General features: G+C 46.7%; 1 protein-coding gene across 2 annotated transcripts in view; it reads right to left on the bottom strand.

Annotated features, from left to right (window-relative positions):
- The window catches only part of rnf13 (ring finger protein 13), a 43,472-nt gene that overhangs the window by 5,781 nt on the left and 18,504 nt on the right, over positions 1 to 19,187 (bottom strand). For both annotated transcript variants that reach the window (XM_042056275.1, XM_042056274.1), the window contains exons 5-8: positions 12,362 to 12,449; positions 10,907 to 10,997; positions 9,735 to 9,840; positions 7,658 to 7,751 (exon numbers count right to left, since the gene is read on the bottom strand). In XM_042056275.1, coding sequence (XP_041912209.1) covers positions 7,658 to 7,751; positions 9,735 to 9,840; positions 10,907 to 10,997; positions 12,362 to 12,449 — 379 coding nt within the window. The remainder of the gene's footprint in view (positions 1 to 7,657; positions 7,752 to 9,734; positions 9,841 to 10,906; positions 10,998 to 12,361; positions 12,450 to 19,187) is intronic.

Raw genomic sequence — 19,187 nt, 5'->3', positions numbered from 1 at the left:
ACACACACACACACACAGGGACTTGAGTCTGGGCCTCAGGGAGCTGAGCCAGGAGAGAATGAGTGGCAGTGCAGCCTCTGACTGACTGATCCACTGCACTCAGCACTGAGAGAGAGATAGAGAGAGAGAGGGACGGAGAGAGAGGGGGGATGGGGGAGGGCAGACAGAGGGAGGGCAATGGTCCATGAAAGGGCGGTTGAGGAGAGACAGAGACAGAGAGAGACAGACAAGGAGAGATGGAGGAGAGTAAAAGAGAAGAAAGGAGGGATAGAGAGGAAAGGGGGAAGAAATTCAATAGAGGGAAGGTGACGGGAAGATCAAGCGTTAGGAATAAAATGGGGGAAAGAGAGAATGCAACGGCTCACCAGAGTGAGGCTGCCACAACCTGCTGACAGAGAACATTTCTGTTCAGCAAAAGCAAAACACGCACAACCACACACGCACACACAGCTGGCTCTCCGGCTTTGATGACCAAAAGCTTTTGGGCTTCGCGCTGCATCCCACATGCCCATTAGAGCAATCCGCTGTGTCATACCAAAAAATACGGCATGACTCCAACGCTGATACGGCACGACTCCAACGCCAAAACAAGCTCTTCTTCCTGTCTGGGCTGATGAGGTCTCCCTAGTCTCTCCTTCTTTTCCACAGGGATTCTGTTTTTAGTATGTGTTGTATGTTGTATATGCCCTTGGTATTATGCAAAGAAATCATGATCTCTAGTTACTGTACAAACACATGCTTTGAATTCTTCCGATGAAGCCTCTTGTCCACACACACAAACACAGACGCATCCACAAACAGAGACACAAACGGACACACAAACAAAAGACACATCCACAAACACACACACACACACAAACCCAGACACATCCACAAACACAGACACACACACACACACACAAACACAGGCGCGTAGATTGTTTCAGCAGCCAAACAACAAAAGGCCCCGGGCACCCTCATTACCCTGTGGATCTCCCACCACTCGCACAGCCACCCACTCGCTGGCACAGCTCAATGAGACGCTTCCATCAGCACGAGCCACTGCTCTCGTCGGCCTAATTCATTCTCATTTATGCCATTAGCATAATAGCATAATAACACCACTACCCTTATTGTACACCAGTGATTAGAGGACCATGTGGATGCTCCCTGTGTAATTCTATGAAGAAGGTTAAGGCCATTAACAAGACATCAGAGTAACACTAACACTAAACATGGCTAAAGAGTACACAGTAAACCACGCATAATGAAAATATATGTTGTTCTTCTGGTTCTAACTGAACATGACATGCTGTACTGTACACCAGGGGTCCCCAACCTTTTTTGTACCATGGACCGGTTTAATTACCAATTTTTTTTCACAGACCGGGGGGGGGGGAATTGCGTTTGGGGGTTCCATGTTCCATATGTTGTGCATGCATTACTTGAAAAGAACGAGCTCCAGTTATGTATGAACAGTGAAGGTAACAAACTCTTAACAATGTGAAAAACGTGAACTTGAAGTGAAAATTGAACAATATGAACTATGAACTATGAAAATTGAACAACTTGAAGCTACATCTATCAAGTGTGAACATATGCTTAACAAAATATGGGAACAAAACATGGGAACTAAACGTGCATTACGAATAATCAGTGGGAGCCCTGTGCTTGTTTCCCTGCAACAAGAAGGTTCCATCTGGGGGTGATGGAAGACAGTGACACCCTCATTGTGTTCGAAATGTCCAGTCGTTTGCGCAATTTGGTCTTAGTTGCAGTCATTGCCGAAAACCCGGCCTCGCATAGGTACGTGGTGGGAAATGGTAGCAACGTTTTCAGCGCTTTTACAGCTATCTCTGGATATTCTGCTTTGGTTTTGATCCAAAAACCCGCCAGAGGTTTGCTCAAACACACTTTTAAGACCACCGTCAATTGCCATTTCGATCAACTGCTCTTCCTCCTGCGCTGACATGTTAGGACTATTCGGGATATTGACAAATGGGTTGCGGACCCACTCATTGGTTTGCCGTGGATCTTTGGAGGATGGGAAGTAACGCTCAAACTCATTTGAAAGCGCAACAAGGTGATCGCGCACCAGCTGCGAGAGAAAGGGCCCTGCCTCAGTCTCTCCCAAAACCCCCACTACTGTTTGGAGCATATCAAATACACCCCGGTCCACTCGTCGTCCCCACAAATCAAGCTTGGCTTTAAATGCGGCGACTTTATCTGCCAGTTTAAAGACAGTCGTCATTCTCCCCTGGAGTGACAGGTTGAGGTCATTAAGCAACCCAAATATGTCACACAGGTAAGCAAGTTTTGACACCCAGTCCTCATCACTAAAATGTGCAGCTAACGATGACTTTTTTTCTGTCAGAAATCTCTGTAGCGGCTCTCGCAACTCAAACACTCTGGCCAGTGACCTGCCCCTTGACAGCCATCTGACCTCTGTGTGCAAGAGAAGGCGTTTGTGCTCTGCATCCATTTCTTCACAGAGCTGCTCAAATAAGCGAGAGTTGAGTGCGTGTGCTTTAATGTGGTTGATCATTTTAACTACATCAGTTAATACCCCATTCAACTCGGGCGACAGTTTTCGGCTAGCCAGCATTCCCCTATGAATGATACAGTGTGTGGGCTCGCAGTCAGAGGCAACCTCTCTAACCCTTGCAGTGAAACCGGACAGCCGTCCGGTCATGGCTGCAGCCCCATCAGTGCATACGCCAATACAAAAAGACCAGTCTAATTTTCCAGACACATAACCATCCAAAGCCCGGAACAGTTCTGCAGCTGTGGTGTTCGTGGGAAGTGACAGCACACACAACAAATCCTCCTGAACATCCTCCTCAAATATGTACCGGACAAACACCAGCAGCATTGCCTTATTTTCAACATCAGTTGACTCATCAACTTGGATAGCGTACCACGGTGACCCATTCACCCTCTCTAACTGTGCCTCAATATCCTCTGACATATCATCAATTCGTCTATGGACAGTGCTTGCAGAAAGCGGTACCTGAGCTATTTTTTTAGCTGCAGCCTCCCCAAGGAGTTCATTGCACATGTCTTTAGCAGCAGGCAGAATTAACTCTTCCCCAATAGTAAACGGCTTCTTAGCTTTAGCAATCCGACTAGCCACTAAGTATGAGGCTTTTAGCGCAGCCACGTTCACCGATGTGGTTGCTTTAAGCACTAGTTTTTGTCCTTCTTGCTCGCGTTTCTTACGCTCAAAGAACTCAAGGGGTTTGTCTTTCAGTGTAGGATGCTTGGACTCTAGATGTCGAATTAGCTTTGATGGTTTCATTGCTTCGTTTGACAACTTATCGCCACATACCACACATAAAGGACTTGGTGCATGCGAGTCACCGGTCTCTGCGAAACCATATTTTAAATATGACTCTTCATATTTCCTATTGAATGACCCCTTCTTTTTCTTTGAGGTATCTGGCTCACTACCATTATCAGTGGGTCTTTTTTCCCCACTACCCCTTCCAAAGAAATGCTCTAAAGATTGTTGTTTTTTGTTGCTCATTCTAGCAGTTTAGCTAACTTCGTGTGACACTACCGTTCGCGAAGAACTGATCAAGTGAAGTGAGCTGACGCAGCGCTGAAGGGAATATGTAGTGTTGAAGGCGGGACAGACAGACGTAAGAAAATAGACCTTGCGAAATGCAAACATGCGTGCAATCAAACAACTGCATATAGGCCTATGCCATGTAAAAACGTGACATTATTGTGAATTAAATTGAGTTTATTTGGTTTGCATTTTTTTTTTTTTTTTTTAAACTCATGTCGTAGGCTACGGCCCGGTTAGGAATGTCCCCGGGCCGCGGCCCGGTGGTTGGGGACCGCTGCTGTACACAACCTGTGAATGGATGTCAAGCTCTGGCATAGGTATGGGCAGAGAATGGCACTTGTGACGGGTGACAGCTCTTAAACAGTACTTAACCCCATCAACACACACACACACACACACACACACACAGACACACACACACACACACACACACACACACACTCCAGTGGACTCCAGTGATGTGTGACACGAGGAGTGACGCTGTGCAGGAGGCTGTAACCTGATCACTGCGCCGCATGTCCCTTCACTGTGGGGACACCAGAGTGACAGTTGTGGCTGCCCGCCCTTGCCCCCTCTGGCTTTCCTCTGCCTCTTTTTCCTCTCTTCTTTCTTTCTTTCTTTCTTTCTTTCTTTCTTTCTTTCTTTCTCTCTCTCCTCTCCCTTTCCTCTCTCCATCTCTGACTTTCACGCTTGTTTAGCTTTTTTCATCTTCCCTGCTAGGTCTCCTCCCGCACCCCTCCTTTCTCGCCCCTCCTCCCTGACCTGGAGAGAACACTACAGGACTATTCCTGAGAACTGACCCTTACAGAGACCTCAGGACAGTTCCTGTTTCTGAGAACTGACCCTTACAGAGACCTCAGGACAGTCCTTGTTCCTGAGAACTGACCCTTACAACAGAGTCCTCAATATAGTCCCTGTTTCTGAGAACCAACCCTTACAACAGAAACCTCAACACAGTCCCTGTTCTTAACCTAAGAACCATCTCTTACAAAAGAGACCTCAACACAGTCCCGTTCCTGAGAATAGACCCTTTCAACAGAGTCCTCAACACAGTCCCTGTTCCTAACCTAAGAACCATCCCTTACAACAGAGTCCTCAACACAGTCCCTGTTCCTAACCTAAGAACCATCCCTTACAACAGAGACCGCAACACAGTCCCTGTTCCTAACCTAAGAACCATCCTTCCAACAGAGACCGCAACACAGTCCCTGTTCCTAACCGAAGAACCATCCTTCCAACAGAGACCGCAACACAGTCCCTGTTCCTGAGAACCAACCCTTACAACACTTTACTTTACCGTTACTTTAACACACACTGATGGGCCTGTCTGTGTGAGAGAGGGAGGAATGGACATGCCTGGGGAAAAAGGGAGGGTGATGGGTGGAAATGAAGTGTAAAGAAAACAAAGGGAGGAAATAAAGAAAGAAGGAAAGGAGGACAAAAAGGAAGGTAAAGTATAAGTATATACTCTTTTGAGAAGGTGGAGAGTAGTATAGTAGTATATATACTCTTTTGATCCCGTGAGGGAAATTTGGTCTCTGCATTTATCCCAATCCGTGAATTAGTGAAACACATCACACAGTGAGGTGAAGCACACACTAATCCCGGCGCAGTGAGCTGCCTGCAACCACAGCGGCGCTCGGGGAGCAGTGAGTGGTTAGGTGCCTTGCTCAAGGGCACTTCAGCTGTGGCCCACTGGTCGGGGCTCGAACCGGCAACCCTCCGGTTACAAGTCCAGAGTGCTAACCAGTGGGCCACGGCTGCCCACAGGTAAAAAAAGAGAGAGAAAAAAAGAAACAGGCTGGATGCAAAGGATCAAAACCTTGCTGAACCACTAACAGCGGCAGGCAGAGAGCCATGGTGACTCAGTGGAGTTCCCGACCCCAAGCGCGACACACACACTCACGCAATCTCACGCACACGAGCACGTAATAAGACAAGGCAGCTCACAAAAGACACCCGCTGCAAAGCCCGGCGTTGGCGGAGCGGCGCTTTGAGAAAATACGGCTCAGTGACTCCGAGTTGTCATCAGCGGCGGGAAATATACGAGTCAGCTGCCGGTTACACACAGCCGCCTGCCCCCTGGCCATGGTCCATAACACACACATTTACTGTGCGTCAGGGATTCCATTCAATTCCATTTCTATCTGTCTGGCTTTATCCTCATCTGTATATATAACACACACATCTCTTTCTCTGTCGGTCTTTGTCTCTCTTTGTCCTCCTCTCTCTCTCTCTCTCTCTCTCTCCCCCTCTCTCTCTCACACACACACACACACACACACACACACACAAAACAGACACAGACTTGGTTACTCCTTGCGCTGTTTCACTCTATAGAACAGGACACATTTGTGTGGTTTTGTCATTCTATAGCAACCCCGCCGCCACGGCAGCAGCCGCAGCTAGGGGGATTCCCAGATCCCTCTCAGAGCCCCTGCCAGGCCAGACAGGGTGCTGACGGAACCAGTAAAGCATCACAGACATTCTCAGCATCCTTCTCTCTCTCTCTCTCTCTCTCTCTCTCTCTCTCTCACACACTCTCTCCAAGATTGCTCTACCATAGGTGCTGTTTCAAGCAGATACATTTTGTCGCCCACCCCAACTTCCATTCCTGTCTATTGTGCACTCCGCACTCCACACACACACACACACACTTGTCTCTCTCTCTCTCGCTCTCCCACATGCAGACATAACTCTACCTGTCAGCTCCCTCTCACTCACTCAGGATCCCCAGTCGTGACAGCCAGGCCTGAGGTGGTAGCAGCCCTGGAGCGAGGCAGTTTGTGGCGGCGGCAGCCTTCCTCTGTGAGCTGGGGTGCCTGGGAGCCCAGCAATGCTCAGATTACCAGGTGATTAAGAAGGGGGACATTTGCTGCCCCCCCTCACCCCCCACATGTGTCGTTTTGTTGCTCCCCTTAAGTCCAGTGTGGGAATGCCGACCCAAAGCTGACCGAGGTCACCATAAAGTGATGGCTCCATTAGGTGCAACACCCCATAGAGCTACCATTTGCTTCCAAACCTGCCTGCACAGTCAAAAAAATGTAAAAAAAAAAAAGAAAAGAAAAAAACGCATCTAAAACCCCAATGTTGCCTGTGCCCAACGTCATCCAATGGGCGTCCAATGAGTCTTTTATACCCCACATCCTGTGCTGAGGGTGGCACTGCCCAGCGTTGGCAGAGGCGGGGACTCTGGCTTACCCTCTGCACCCACACAGTGAGTCCCGGGCAAATCGCCTCAGCCCTTCCTGGAAGAGGGGCTTTGGGAAGGGGCTTAGCCCTCTGTAATCTGCTGAGCCCCAACACAGTCCAGAGAGGAGGAAGGGTTTGGGGACGATTGGGGACTGCATGTCTGACTAAGCCAGTAAAGATGTCACATAGTCAAAACACTTGTCACACTAGTGAACATAGGTTAAACAAACAAACAAATCTCTAAGGAGGATAGAGATGACGTGGCAGCCATTTTCAGCTTGTGAGTCCCAGAGACAGGACTCTGCAGTGATCAGATGAGGTGCATTCATCACCGCTCAGCTCATGTTTAGGACTGGAGGCTGGAAGTCAGAGGGGTATTTTTAGTCTCATTGTTCTCAGGTGTCATAGCCGGACCAGAGGAGAGAAGCCACTGGTCCCTGTCAGGGACTCCAAAGGTCATCAAGTACACAAACACACACACACACACACACACACACATACTCTTTTTCAAAACAAGCCATTACTGCATGTTAATCTAATGGCACCGCCATGAAAAGTAGTTATAATGAAGTTAGGCTGTTTAGTTATCAGCTCAAACCAGTTGCGTTAGAAACTATGGGGAATTCTCTGTACTATTGAAATACCGTGCATGCTTTCAGGTTATGACCAAAGACCAAACATGAAGAACATTAACTGTACTAGTCAAGTTCCAAACAAGCACTTTGTTTGCTCCACCAGTGTCACACAACAAGCTTTACAGACCTTAAAGTTTGGCCCCCGCCACGTGTGGCAAAGTGTTACTCACAACTAAACTCCCAACACAGAGGGCCGTGGTGGTGATGAATCATCGCTCTGCGCTCGCGGTAACAGGAGAAAGCAGGACGTTGGCCTTGTGCTGGCCTGTGCTACACTCACCTTTCTTGTACTTGTGAATGGGCAGCTTTTTCAGCTGGTCTTTGCGGAGACGACTCCGCCTGGCCCTGTGTCGGTCCTGAACAAACTTGGTGATCTGGCCAAGACAAGCACATGGGAACCAACCGTCAGTCTTAATGCAACATGTGCTGTTGACACCATTACATTTACATTTATTCATTTGGCAGATGCGTTTATCCAAAGCGACTTACAGCAATAGAACAGATTCCAAAAATAATTCTGTGGAAATGCATGGATTCCAATTGCTGCTACTGGAAGCAACTGGAATCAATGCATTTCCATGGAATTGTTTTTAGAATCTGATCCCTCATCATACCTGTTCATTCGTACTCGTCGCTCGACTTATCGTGACTAAATCAAGATGGCGGCGCACGGTAAACTTCCTGAAGGTACTGTCTGTATATATCGTCTTGTAAATAAACTACCAGTGCTTTTTCAAAGTTCTCAATGTCTCATTTTAAATGTCAAGGCCCTCAGAAGTCTACCAATGAAGTATGAAGCTACATTGAGCCTCGTAAATGGTGTAAAACAGTGATTTATTTGCATGGCTAGTAGGGATCGACCGATATGTTTTTTTCAGGGCCGATACCGATATCAATTATTACCAAAACAGGAGGCCGATAACCGATGTGAAAAACCGATATGTCAGTTGTCAAAAAGGGGGGTAGATAGTAAAGGCGATATGCTGCAAAAATTTCATTCAAAAGCATTTAATTATGCAAACTTTTCTTTCTTCTTTTGATACACAATTGTCTATCAACTTGCATCACTTGCAAGTGTATATCCTGTGTAGGCCTATCATGTTAATCCAAGAGCTGAGTGATAGCAATTATTTTCATAGAGTAGGCCTACACAATGGGCTATGTGCTTGTTAAGGGACCTGTCACAAAGAGGATGCTTTGCCATCGTGTGTGTGAGTGTGAGGGAGAGGTGCATGCGTGATGGCAAGTGTTACGGTTGAATAGTTTAACAAAACAGTTTTAAAATAGTTCTTAGGCTATTTAAGCATGCAATTTGTGTCCATATGCTATAAGCTACACTTTTGAGAGCCTAAAGGCACGTTAATAGCCAGCTCAGGGCGCGATTTAGTTCAGGTCGGATCAAATTACAGCTGGCCCTGGGTGCATGTAGTCTTTTCTGACAGTCCGTTTCAAAAAGGGGCAATTAGACTTTTTGACGTTCGCTATCGCATAATTTAGGACTTGTCTGTACTATGTCCGCCGAGGTGTCCCGTTATTCACAATTAACGGACAAGGCGGAGGCAAAGAACTCCCGACGCGCAGCACCCAAGTTTGTAGGCTAACTAGTAAACAGCATACCACTAACGTGCATCAATCGGGAATTCGCTAAATGAAGGAAGTGGGTGCTTTACTTATTGATCCGAATCAAAGAGACAATAGCTTACAAAGTGGTGTTTTTGTAACTTCAGTGTAGATGATTGTGATTCATTGCAACTTCAGCAATGTAGGCTACCTCCCTTACCTTCAAAAAGTAGCTTCGTACAGCTGAAGCACAGTCTACAGTCGGCATCAGTGAGAATCCTAAACTTTCTGTGTGTTCAGTCTTCGATCCTAATTGGCTGCATTCGTGCTAACTAACAAATCAGACGGTGTAGTGGGCGGGACAATGCTCATGACCACAGAGTAGCAAATGCAGGGAGTGAGAGACGCTTTACATACAAAGTAGCGTGTTTCGTTCTTTATCTATTTCAATATCGGCTTATCGGTGGAAAAAATGACCGATGCAGATTATTATAAAAATGCTAAATATCGGCCAGGCCGATAATTGGTCGACCCCTAATGGCTAGCCCGATGCCCGAGGCACCCCCATTGAAAACCTGTTGGTAGCATAGACTAACTAGCGTCAGATTTCAGAGTGCAGGGGACAAGCCGAGATGAGCTATGAGACAAAAGTTCACACTCGGTATCATGTTTCAACACACTTTAGGTCAATATCACACCAAACTCCTTTAAGCTATTAGCAAAAAAAATAAATCATAGGAAGTGTTACATGTGTGGTGACGAGTGTGGTGACACAGGAGTGATGTGATGTAACCTACCATGAAGACAACGATGAGGATGAGGCAGATTCCTACGATGATGAGGAAGGGGATCAGGTAGTACTCCAGCGGAAGGCTGAAGTCCGGCATGAGGATCACATGGCCACTGGAAAAAGGCAAAAACTGTCGTGAGGACTAGATCATGAACAGCACATTATTTGCATGCTCTAAATGACCCTTCAGAGTCAACACAAACATGTAAGATGAGCACAAACCCAATTAGTAAGGTGGTGAGGTGCTCCAACAGGTAAGAAAGAGCAAACAGAAATACCCATTCAAACATGGTGGCAAAACATCTCTTTTGTTAAGTAGGTGGAAAATGGCATAACATTTCAAAGACCAATGACTCAGTGGTCTGACAAACACAGGGACAGTCCGTGATGCTATTCTCCTCACTGTTTTCATTATGACAGAATAAATGTTTTGCTCACACATACAAACATACCGCCAATACCATTTTCTTCATCATATGATATTCAATATTCAATACACTAGACATCATAGTCATCATGACACATGAGCATGACAAATACTCCTCTTCAAAGCAGGCATAATATGAAAAGAGTGTAAGGCAAATATTTGCCATAACCATTTGAAAAAGGTTTTCATCCGGTTCTGCAGGTTCGAGCAAAAAGATGACCTTGCATTGTGTGAATGTGGTGTATGTCACTGTGTGTAGCAAAACAGGACAGGACAGGAGTAGTGAATGTAAAACAGGGCATGTCCAAAAATACAAAAGTGCTGTGATAACTGTCATGTGACAAGATGTGAAGTGTCAAAAAGAAATGTTGTCCATGATCATATCATCCATTCAAATGTCTGATATTACAGAATTCCAGAAGATAATTAATTCAATGACTCAGTCCCGAATGAATTTCTGTGTTTTTGCTTACAAAAGCATAGAAACAAGCGCATTCCTTGTCTCAGCAGTTTTACACTGAACTCTGTATGAACCTGACTAGACAAAGCCTTTGGATGGAAAAATACTTTTTTTTATCCAAAGGAATGTTTACGAAATGAATATCGTCCGATTTAAAACAATGAGGACACTCCTCAAGGGCTTTATACACTTAAAGTACTATTATCATCTTTATATAAACTATTAAGGCCTTCGCCATTTTGTCTTTAAAAATGACTGTGGCTTCTGATGGGCCTTCTCTGAGAGCACTTACCCTTTCTCATAGAGGTAATCCTCCTTCAAGGAGTTGGCCGTGTCCTCACCAACAAATACAGACGGAATGTCAATCTGCTTCAAAACATCCACTAAGGAAAGAAAGAGGGAGAGAGGTTTAACACTCGTTTACTTATTATTGAAGCAGTATTCAAACCTTTTCATACTATATTGAGCGTTCTCATGCATTGTGTATTTGAGATCTGAGAGAGAGACATCTGAGGGTGGGGTGGGAGGTTAGAGAGCGACAGCAGATAAAGAGGTGAGAGATAGAGAGAGAATGTGAACAAACGAGAGAATGTGACCACATGACCTGTCTACCAGTGTCTGGCAACGACTTCAGCAAATACATCAGCAGGCTGTCAGGCATGTTATGACACTAAACAATAATAGAAAAAAAAAATAAAAAACACGGATTCCATCTGTGCTGCTGTGTGATGTGGAGTGTGTGGAAGTCATGGAGTCATGGGAGGGAAGAACGCCAGAGAGCAGGACTGATTTATGGACAACTTCACCCAGGGCCCTGGGAGCACACCACTCCAGCAATGCAGCCTCTGGGAGGCCAACACCCAGAGAGAGAGAGAGAGAGAGAGAGAGGGAGAGAGACAGAGAGACAGAGAGAGAGAGAGGGAGAGAGACAGAGAGAGAGGGAGAGAGACAGAGAGACAGAGAGAGAGAGAGAGAGAGAGAGAGAGAGAAAGAAAGAGAGAGAGAGAGAGAGAGGGAGGGAGGGAGAGAGAGAGAGAGAGAGAGAGAGACAGAGAGAGAGACGGAGGGAGGAAGAGAGAGACAGAGAGCGAGAACACGATGGAGACCTCTGGTTTGGCCAATAAAAAATGGCCCTAGGCAGAGAAAGCCTCGAAAGGCTGGCTGTGCCCTCTGCCTTTAGTTCTGGCTCTGCAGCCCTCCGCCTGCGGAAGATGGATGGGCGACCTAGCAGACACCAGGGCAGTGGAGATCTGGGTTACACTTCTAATACACCGGCCTCAGCATCCCTTTCACACATCATAACGAGAGAAACCAGAACTCGCTGGCTGTGTCTTTTACAACTCACGGTATCCTTCCTGTCTTTCTTTCCTCCTCGGTTTAATCCCTCTCATCTTGCACTAATTAATCACAGTGCCTGACGTTTATATGGAGGGGGGGGGGTGAGCTGGAGTCAAGTTTAATTTTCTTCTTAGGAGAGTCTCAGAGTGCAGTCAGAGTCGGAGCGCCATCTCGCCGTGCTGCAGGCATCCGAATTCCAGCGGTGCCCAGGCCGTGAGTCAGAGGCAGAGGCAGAGGCAGGCAACGGCCCGTGTGGCCGCCACAAGGCCACTGATTCAGTCATCAAAGGAGGATTGTCCCACAGGAACCCATGAGCAGGCCACTCGGCTGCATGTTTGACTGTTTGTGTGCACAGATGGAGGGAAGAGGGGGGAGAGAGAGAGAGAGAGAGAGAGAGAGAGAGACTTACAATCATTGGATCCCATGCTGATTAAGTCATCAGAGTCCACATTGTGAACAATGGCGGCCTTGTACCCGGCTTTCTGGGCGTTAAGAACCTGGGAAGGGGGAAAGAGAGAGAGGAGACAAAACCGTTGTGTTCAGATGGTCATGGGCATCGTGCTGCTCACCCCCCCCACACACACACAGCCCTATAAACGAACATCTACAGGCACGTGGATGGTAGCACTCTGGCAGCATGTCCATAGACATACACACCATATAATATAAAGTGTGTGCACACCAACACAGACATGTGTGCATTATAATGAGAGTCGCATGGTGACAAGTTACAGCGGGGGAAATAAGTATTGAAAGCGTCAACATTTCTTTCAGTTAAGTATACTTCCAGTGAGGCTATTCACATTACATTTTCACCAGACATTAGTATTAACTCAGGTAATCCACACATATAAAACAATCCAAATATTAAAATCCATAAGTAGAGTTATGTGTAATAAAGTGGAATGACACAGGAAAAAAAAGTATTGAATGCGCCTACTGACATTTGATAACATGATAACTTATCATGTTTTGTGCAGTCATGCTTAACTTTCCCCTGTTCTTATACTCAGTCGTGACTCTCATCAGTACAAAGGGATCATCAGTGTGAAACAAACAAAACTTAACCAAAGTAGAGTTACAACTGGACAACTGTAAACACATTCAAGTGAACACAAAAGGACTAGTATTAGGCACCCTGCCCCACCCACATAGCCAATATTGTATAACTGTGATCATCCCCACATGGTTTGACTGGCAAATCACACCCACACTGACGTGACTGAAATACAGTGGACAGACTTTTTTATGATTGGCATATGACTCTCGCACGATAACGACCGAATCTAGGTCATAACTTATATCTGCAGACAGGCGGGACGAGAGAGAGGCTTCACAAGGACAATGCCAGAGACATTGGTCAGAATCATGATCAGCTCAAGTCAAGTCAAAGTAACAGCAGCTGGTCATAGGGGAAGTGCCCAATGAAAACAAAGTGTACTAATGCAACATATGTTGGATGGGCCCTGGTCATTCAAATCTGCAATCTGCAGGCTGTGTACTGTATGCTAAAAGACGTACTCATCACGGTGTTTCAACATTTCAACCCATGCGGTCTTGGCCACAGGGTAATAAAACTACTTTATGAGCAAGCACAGACTCATGCGTACGCATTTCTCTTTTTCCATTATTAGCCAATCGCAATAAACTCATCAGCCAATAACATGTCTGCATGTGGATGTGTGATCTTTAACAGGCCTGAATTTTGAGTCACATAGTACTGTATTTTCCAGATTATAAGTCACACTTTTTTTCATAGTTTGGCTGGTCCTGCAACTCAGGTGCAATATATATATATATATATATGTTTTTAATGTTTATAATATATATATATATATATATGTTTTTTTCCTCTTCATAACACATTTTTTGACTGGTGCGACTTATAGTCCGGAAAATACGGTAATCAAAAGGCAGAGTACTCACTCACAAAATTGTAAATCTAGACTCAAGTTTATTCACATCAAAACCTCCTTGGATGAACTGGCTCCACTTACACTCTAATGTCAATCTATAGCTACTCAACCAAGGCCACTGACTGAAGTAACAGGGCCTGATAAATTAAACATAACACTCTGGTTCAGGGAGCAGTAAACTCATGTAGCTGAGCTTACACACAAACTCAAGCCAGGTTTGTTTAGCATAAGCTCTCCGTCCAGTAAAAATGTTTGTAAACACGGTTTTTGAAACAAAAAAAAAACCAATCCATGGAGCCTTACAAGGCAGTTGTCCGGTCCCTCAGTAGCCTGAGCTGCTGAATCCCCCCTCCCTTCTCAGGCCCTCTGTGCCTCCATGTTGACAAAAAGACACAGGCTACATAACAGGAAGCCTGATGAGGGAGAGGAGGAGTTTTGTGTGAGTGTGTGCTATTTGCGCTTGAACTGAATGGTTGGGCAACCTCAACATTCCTCTAATAATGCTTTCCTTAAATGTTACCATTAACACACACACACACACACACACACACACACACAAACACACACATACAAATCAAAGCATTTCCTGTTTGGCGTCCATTTTGTTGAAGTCTTCCAGGCCAGGAGTTGACTGAGGCTTTTCCTAGTTTGTGATCTTGGCTCTCATGGTTCAGTGATTACTGAGACAAGGAGTTGCACAGAGGGTCAGTGTGTGTGTGTGTGTGTGTGTGTGTGTGTCTGCCTGCCTGCCTGACTGTGTGTGTGTGTGTGTGTGTGTGTGTGCGCGCATCTCAAACAGGCTTAGCTCTGCCATAAAGAGTGCTGGCTGGCTCATGAGAGACAAGGTGCTGTGGAAAACTACAGATGTTTTTAAGATTTGTCTGGCTCTAATCAGCTATGCAGAGGGAAAACAGACTATTTCATACCCTTTTATCTGCCTATCTCTCTTTCACACTTGCACACACACAAAGCAGGAAGCACTAGATTTTACACTCCAGCCAAAAATGGTTGTGCAAACAACAGTAGTCATCTTTCTTCCTCAAGTCATAAATAAAAAATCTACAACTCTCCTTTCTCTCTGTATTCTCTCTCGCTCTCTCTAGGATTTAAGCAGGGCCACACAGACACACACACACACACACACAGACACACACACACACACACACACACAGACACAGACCCTACTGCTGTACCCAGTTCACAGCTTGCTAGCCTAGCTCCTGCCCCACCCTGCCGCTGCTGTCACAACCCAAAGTGCTGCCACTGCACTGCTCTCCGCACATCCCACTGTAGTAGTCTCCCGCTGCAGTCCCCAGTGTGGCGCCCACTATCCAGTTCCCACCAGCGCAAAACCACTTCATTTGCACTCCCTCCCTCCCTCCTCCAGAGCTGCTCGCCTGCTGTGACTGCCTGTGGCCGCCGCCTCTGGACCAGAGCACCACCAGCAGCACCAGCAGCAGCAGCAGCCGCCGCCCTGTGCTCACACTCCGCTGCCTCCCCCCAGCGTGCGTGAGGGAGGGAGGGAGGGAGGGAGTGAGCGTGCTGGCATCCACCCCTCCACCTCCAGTGGCCTGCCTTCCTGCCTCCTGCCTGCTCTACTTCCACTCCATCCCTCCATCTTCTCTTTCTTTCTCTCTCTCTCTCATGGCCACTGGCAGGACCAATGCCCTGCTTCCATACTTCACATACTGTGTGGCTATTCTTGTCACTCAGTCGCTGTTATGCTAGCTTACCAGTGAGGATTCAGAGGTTGGTGTTTGGGCTTATATTCATCTTCATTCAAAATACACTTCCTGAGACTCATACTTGAACTATTCATGCTCCAGACCAACTATGCAGCTGCCCGGTGAATTGTCCGCAACCCTGGCCTGACTCAGCTCCATCTTCCTGTTTGCTGCCTTAACCTCCACGGTCTGGTCATCTGACGGTTTTGGAAAACGCAATTCAAATGGCCACCGCTAACGCTGGTCAACTTCCTAGAGCGGACCTCCCGGGGAGGGCCTCAAAGCACATCACCTCAAGAGACATCTTTTCCCGTACTTTAAAATGTTACTCGATATCTGCAAAATTTTTCCCAACAGTGGAGTATTCAGCCGAGAGGTGAAAAAAGAAAAGAAAAAGTAATCTAATTCATTCTCTCTGGCTCGCCTGTCATTTGTCATGCTGTGTCTGCTCATAATGAATCAGTTCAAAACATTAAGCGTTGATAAACTGTGGAAGAGAGTCACACAGCGCCTATTCTCTGATTATGACAGATATGCGAATGGGAACACATATTGCTGGGCAACTGTTGCTGCTGCTGCTGCTTCCGAGAATCTGGAATAGTGCCTTGTGATCTGTGTTACTAGGGCATCCCTTAACAACAGTAAAGCCTTAAGGGACGGTCAAACCGGGAACTAATTGTAACTATAACGATATGAGCGTACATGCTGACCAGCGATAAGGAAAGTCTCTTTTCGTGTTGATAAATGTTATGTCTAAAATTTGATGGATTATGATTGGTTGTCAATGTCAGCTTTTTATCATTCTCAAAATCATTCTGAAAGCGATCCCCAATTATATCATTCTTCCTGTCAATGTTATAGTTTGTATGTGGACATTGTCAATCATATTAGCTAATGGAATACTTTTTTGCCGTTATTGTTATAATTAGCGTTTTAGGTGTGAACGCCCCTTTACAGTCCTCACATGCGACCAGGTACAGATTTATGTTGATAATCTTTCTGTCCTGTGTCTGCTATAGAGAATCGGATGCCAATGACACATTCTTAAGCACGAACAATGCAAAGAATTCTGAAAGCTAACTGCAGAAAATTTAGACAACAGCCATTTAGGAAGGGTCAAGAATTTGCATAGGGTTAGTAAAGGTTAACAATTTGCATATACATTTTTTTTTTTTTTTAAACCATTCCAGGTTCCAGGATTACCAGTTCTAAAATGACTCTGCACTTGTGGGCAACAAAGACCCTCAAACCAGCACCTTCAGTTCTGGCTGTGAGTTATTTTTATCCTGAAGGACCGCGGAGAAGAAAATGCCTGTTCACTTCAGACTGGGCTCTGGGTAAAGTGTGTGTGTGTGTGTGTGTGTGTGTGTGTGTGTGTGTGTGTGTGTGTGTGTGTGTGTGTGTGTGTGTGTGTGTGTGTGTGTGTGCTGACTGCGGTGTTGTTGTAGTCCCCTACCAAAGCAGTGAGGCTCCAGTGCCCACTGCTCTGAGAGCAGGCTAGCTGGAGACTGTGGGCTACGCCTCAGTGCAGGGCATCGGTCAGTTATACCCTCTGCGGTGGATTGAGGCGGGAAGTGAGTGTGTGTGAGTGAGTGTGTTTGTGTATGTGTGTGTGTGTGTGTGTATAGATAGACCTTGCACAGTGCTTCAGCTACAGTATTTGCATTATAACTCTTTACTGCCCAGGGTGTGTGCTCACTCAATGATCTTTCTCTGATGATTTCAAAACACACACATGCTGTCACACATACAATTTTAATTTGCTTACACACACACACGCGCGCGCTGATTGGCTGCGACTCTGGCTGGGCTAGGCTGGCTCGGAGTTTGTACCCCTAGAGAGACGGACTAATGAAGGCCAGAAATCAATGCACACTCAGGGGGGTGCTGGTGACTCTGGGGCTGTGTGTGCGCGCGTGTGTGTGTGTGTGTGCGTGTGCGTGTGTGCGTGTGTATATACATGTGTGTGTATGTACATTTGTGTATGTTAAAAGCATCTTAGGCCCCCTGCCTCTTTGCGCATGAAATGAGCGTATGTGTTACAGGAAGGGGTGTGTGATCCTCAACATGTTGCTTAAGCTGTGTTTGCCGTGTGTGTGTGTGTGTACTTCTCTCCATGCTGAGAAACAAGCTGTGTAACGATGCGGGGTAGACCAGATGATTCCCATTACACGTAACAGCCCTGTCAGAGTCCACAGCCCCCACCAGCCGCCTGCTTCATCAACTCCCACTGCAGGGTTCACAGCTGAAACTAGCCAGCCTACCCCCACTCTCTCCCTCTCACTCACTCACACACATACACACGTAATCACCAACACAATCACAGACACACACACATTCTCACACCCTCTCTCGCTCACACACACACACACAGAGGACCACATGAGAATACCACCACCCATTAACACGGTCTTGTAGCTCACAATGGCCACCCACCACCCTTTTGTTAGGGAGGAAATGTACACTCCCCATGAAACACACACACACACACACACACACACACACACACACAATCCTGGCTAACCCGCAGGCACATAAGAGAGGGCCTGGTGCTGAGACACACATGTTGAAACCGAACATGTTTCGTGAACTCTAACTACACTTCAATAACTAGGCTACCCAACAGTAATGTCCACACCAATATGTATCTGGGCACCAAGATAGCAGTAACTCAGGGAGAGTGGACTCCAGGTGTGTATGTGTGTGTGTGTGTGTGTGTGTGTGTGTGTGTGTGTGTGGGGGGGGGGGGGGGGTAGAGATAAGGGCTGCAGTGGAGAAAAGGGTTCAGAAGCTGCAAACTCTAACAGGCCTGCCCAGAGTGGAACTGGAGAGAGAAGATGGCTGGATTACTGCGTGTTTGCACGGGCACAGATAAGAGCATTCAAAGCATTCCTCAGACGCCAGGGTTTAGAGAGAGAGGGAGGGAGGGAGGGGGCAAGAAATGGAGATGGGGCGAGAGAGAGAGAGAGAGAGAGAGAGAGAGAGAGTGGGGGAGGGCGAGTGAGCATGACAGAGGCCAAGAAGTGATGGAGTTGGGGCAGTCAGGGAGGAGGAGGGTGACAAAGAGGGATCAATAACCTCCCCTCCGCCCAAACCCCCCAAAAAAACTCATAGACACAAACACACACACACACAAACACACACACACACACACACAAACACACACACTAAGGCAAAAGAAAAAACACTTCCCAATACTCATACAAAAATACATCTCCATACACACAAACAGGCAACCCCCCACCCTGCTCATTCTGTGAGAGAGAGAGATAGAGAGAGAGAGAAACACTCAAACACTGCATTAACCCTTCCTCCACCATAGGTTGTTGGCAGAGGATTCTCCTTTCTCCACCCCTCCCCCAATCCCTTTCTCATTTTCAGTGGAGCATAACCACTGTAGGTCCCCAGTGGGGCCCCAACAAACACATCCTGCCCCGCTGGCCTTCCACTTCCACCACCACCACCACACATCCCAGCCAGATAGCATCGGCTGCCTCCATCCCTCACGGTGGGAGGGGGTGGAGTTTGGGTAGGCCGGCTGGCCCCAGCGCAGATGGAACTGCGGTAAGCTGTGGTGACTCTACGCGCTACCGAA

This window comes from Alosa sapidissima, chromosome 12 (genome assembly GCF_018492685.1).
Source record: "Alosa sapidissima isolate fAloSap1 chromosome 12, fAloSap1.pri, whole genome shotgun sequence".
Lineage (NCBI taxonomy): Eukaryota > Metazoa > Chordata > Actinopteri > Clupeiformes > Clupeidae > Alosa > Alosa sapidissima.
The sequence above is the reverse complement of the archived record's forward strand: the minus strand, read 5'-3'. Positions and strand labels throughout refer to the sequence as shown.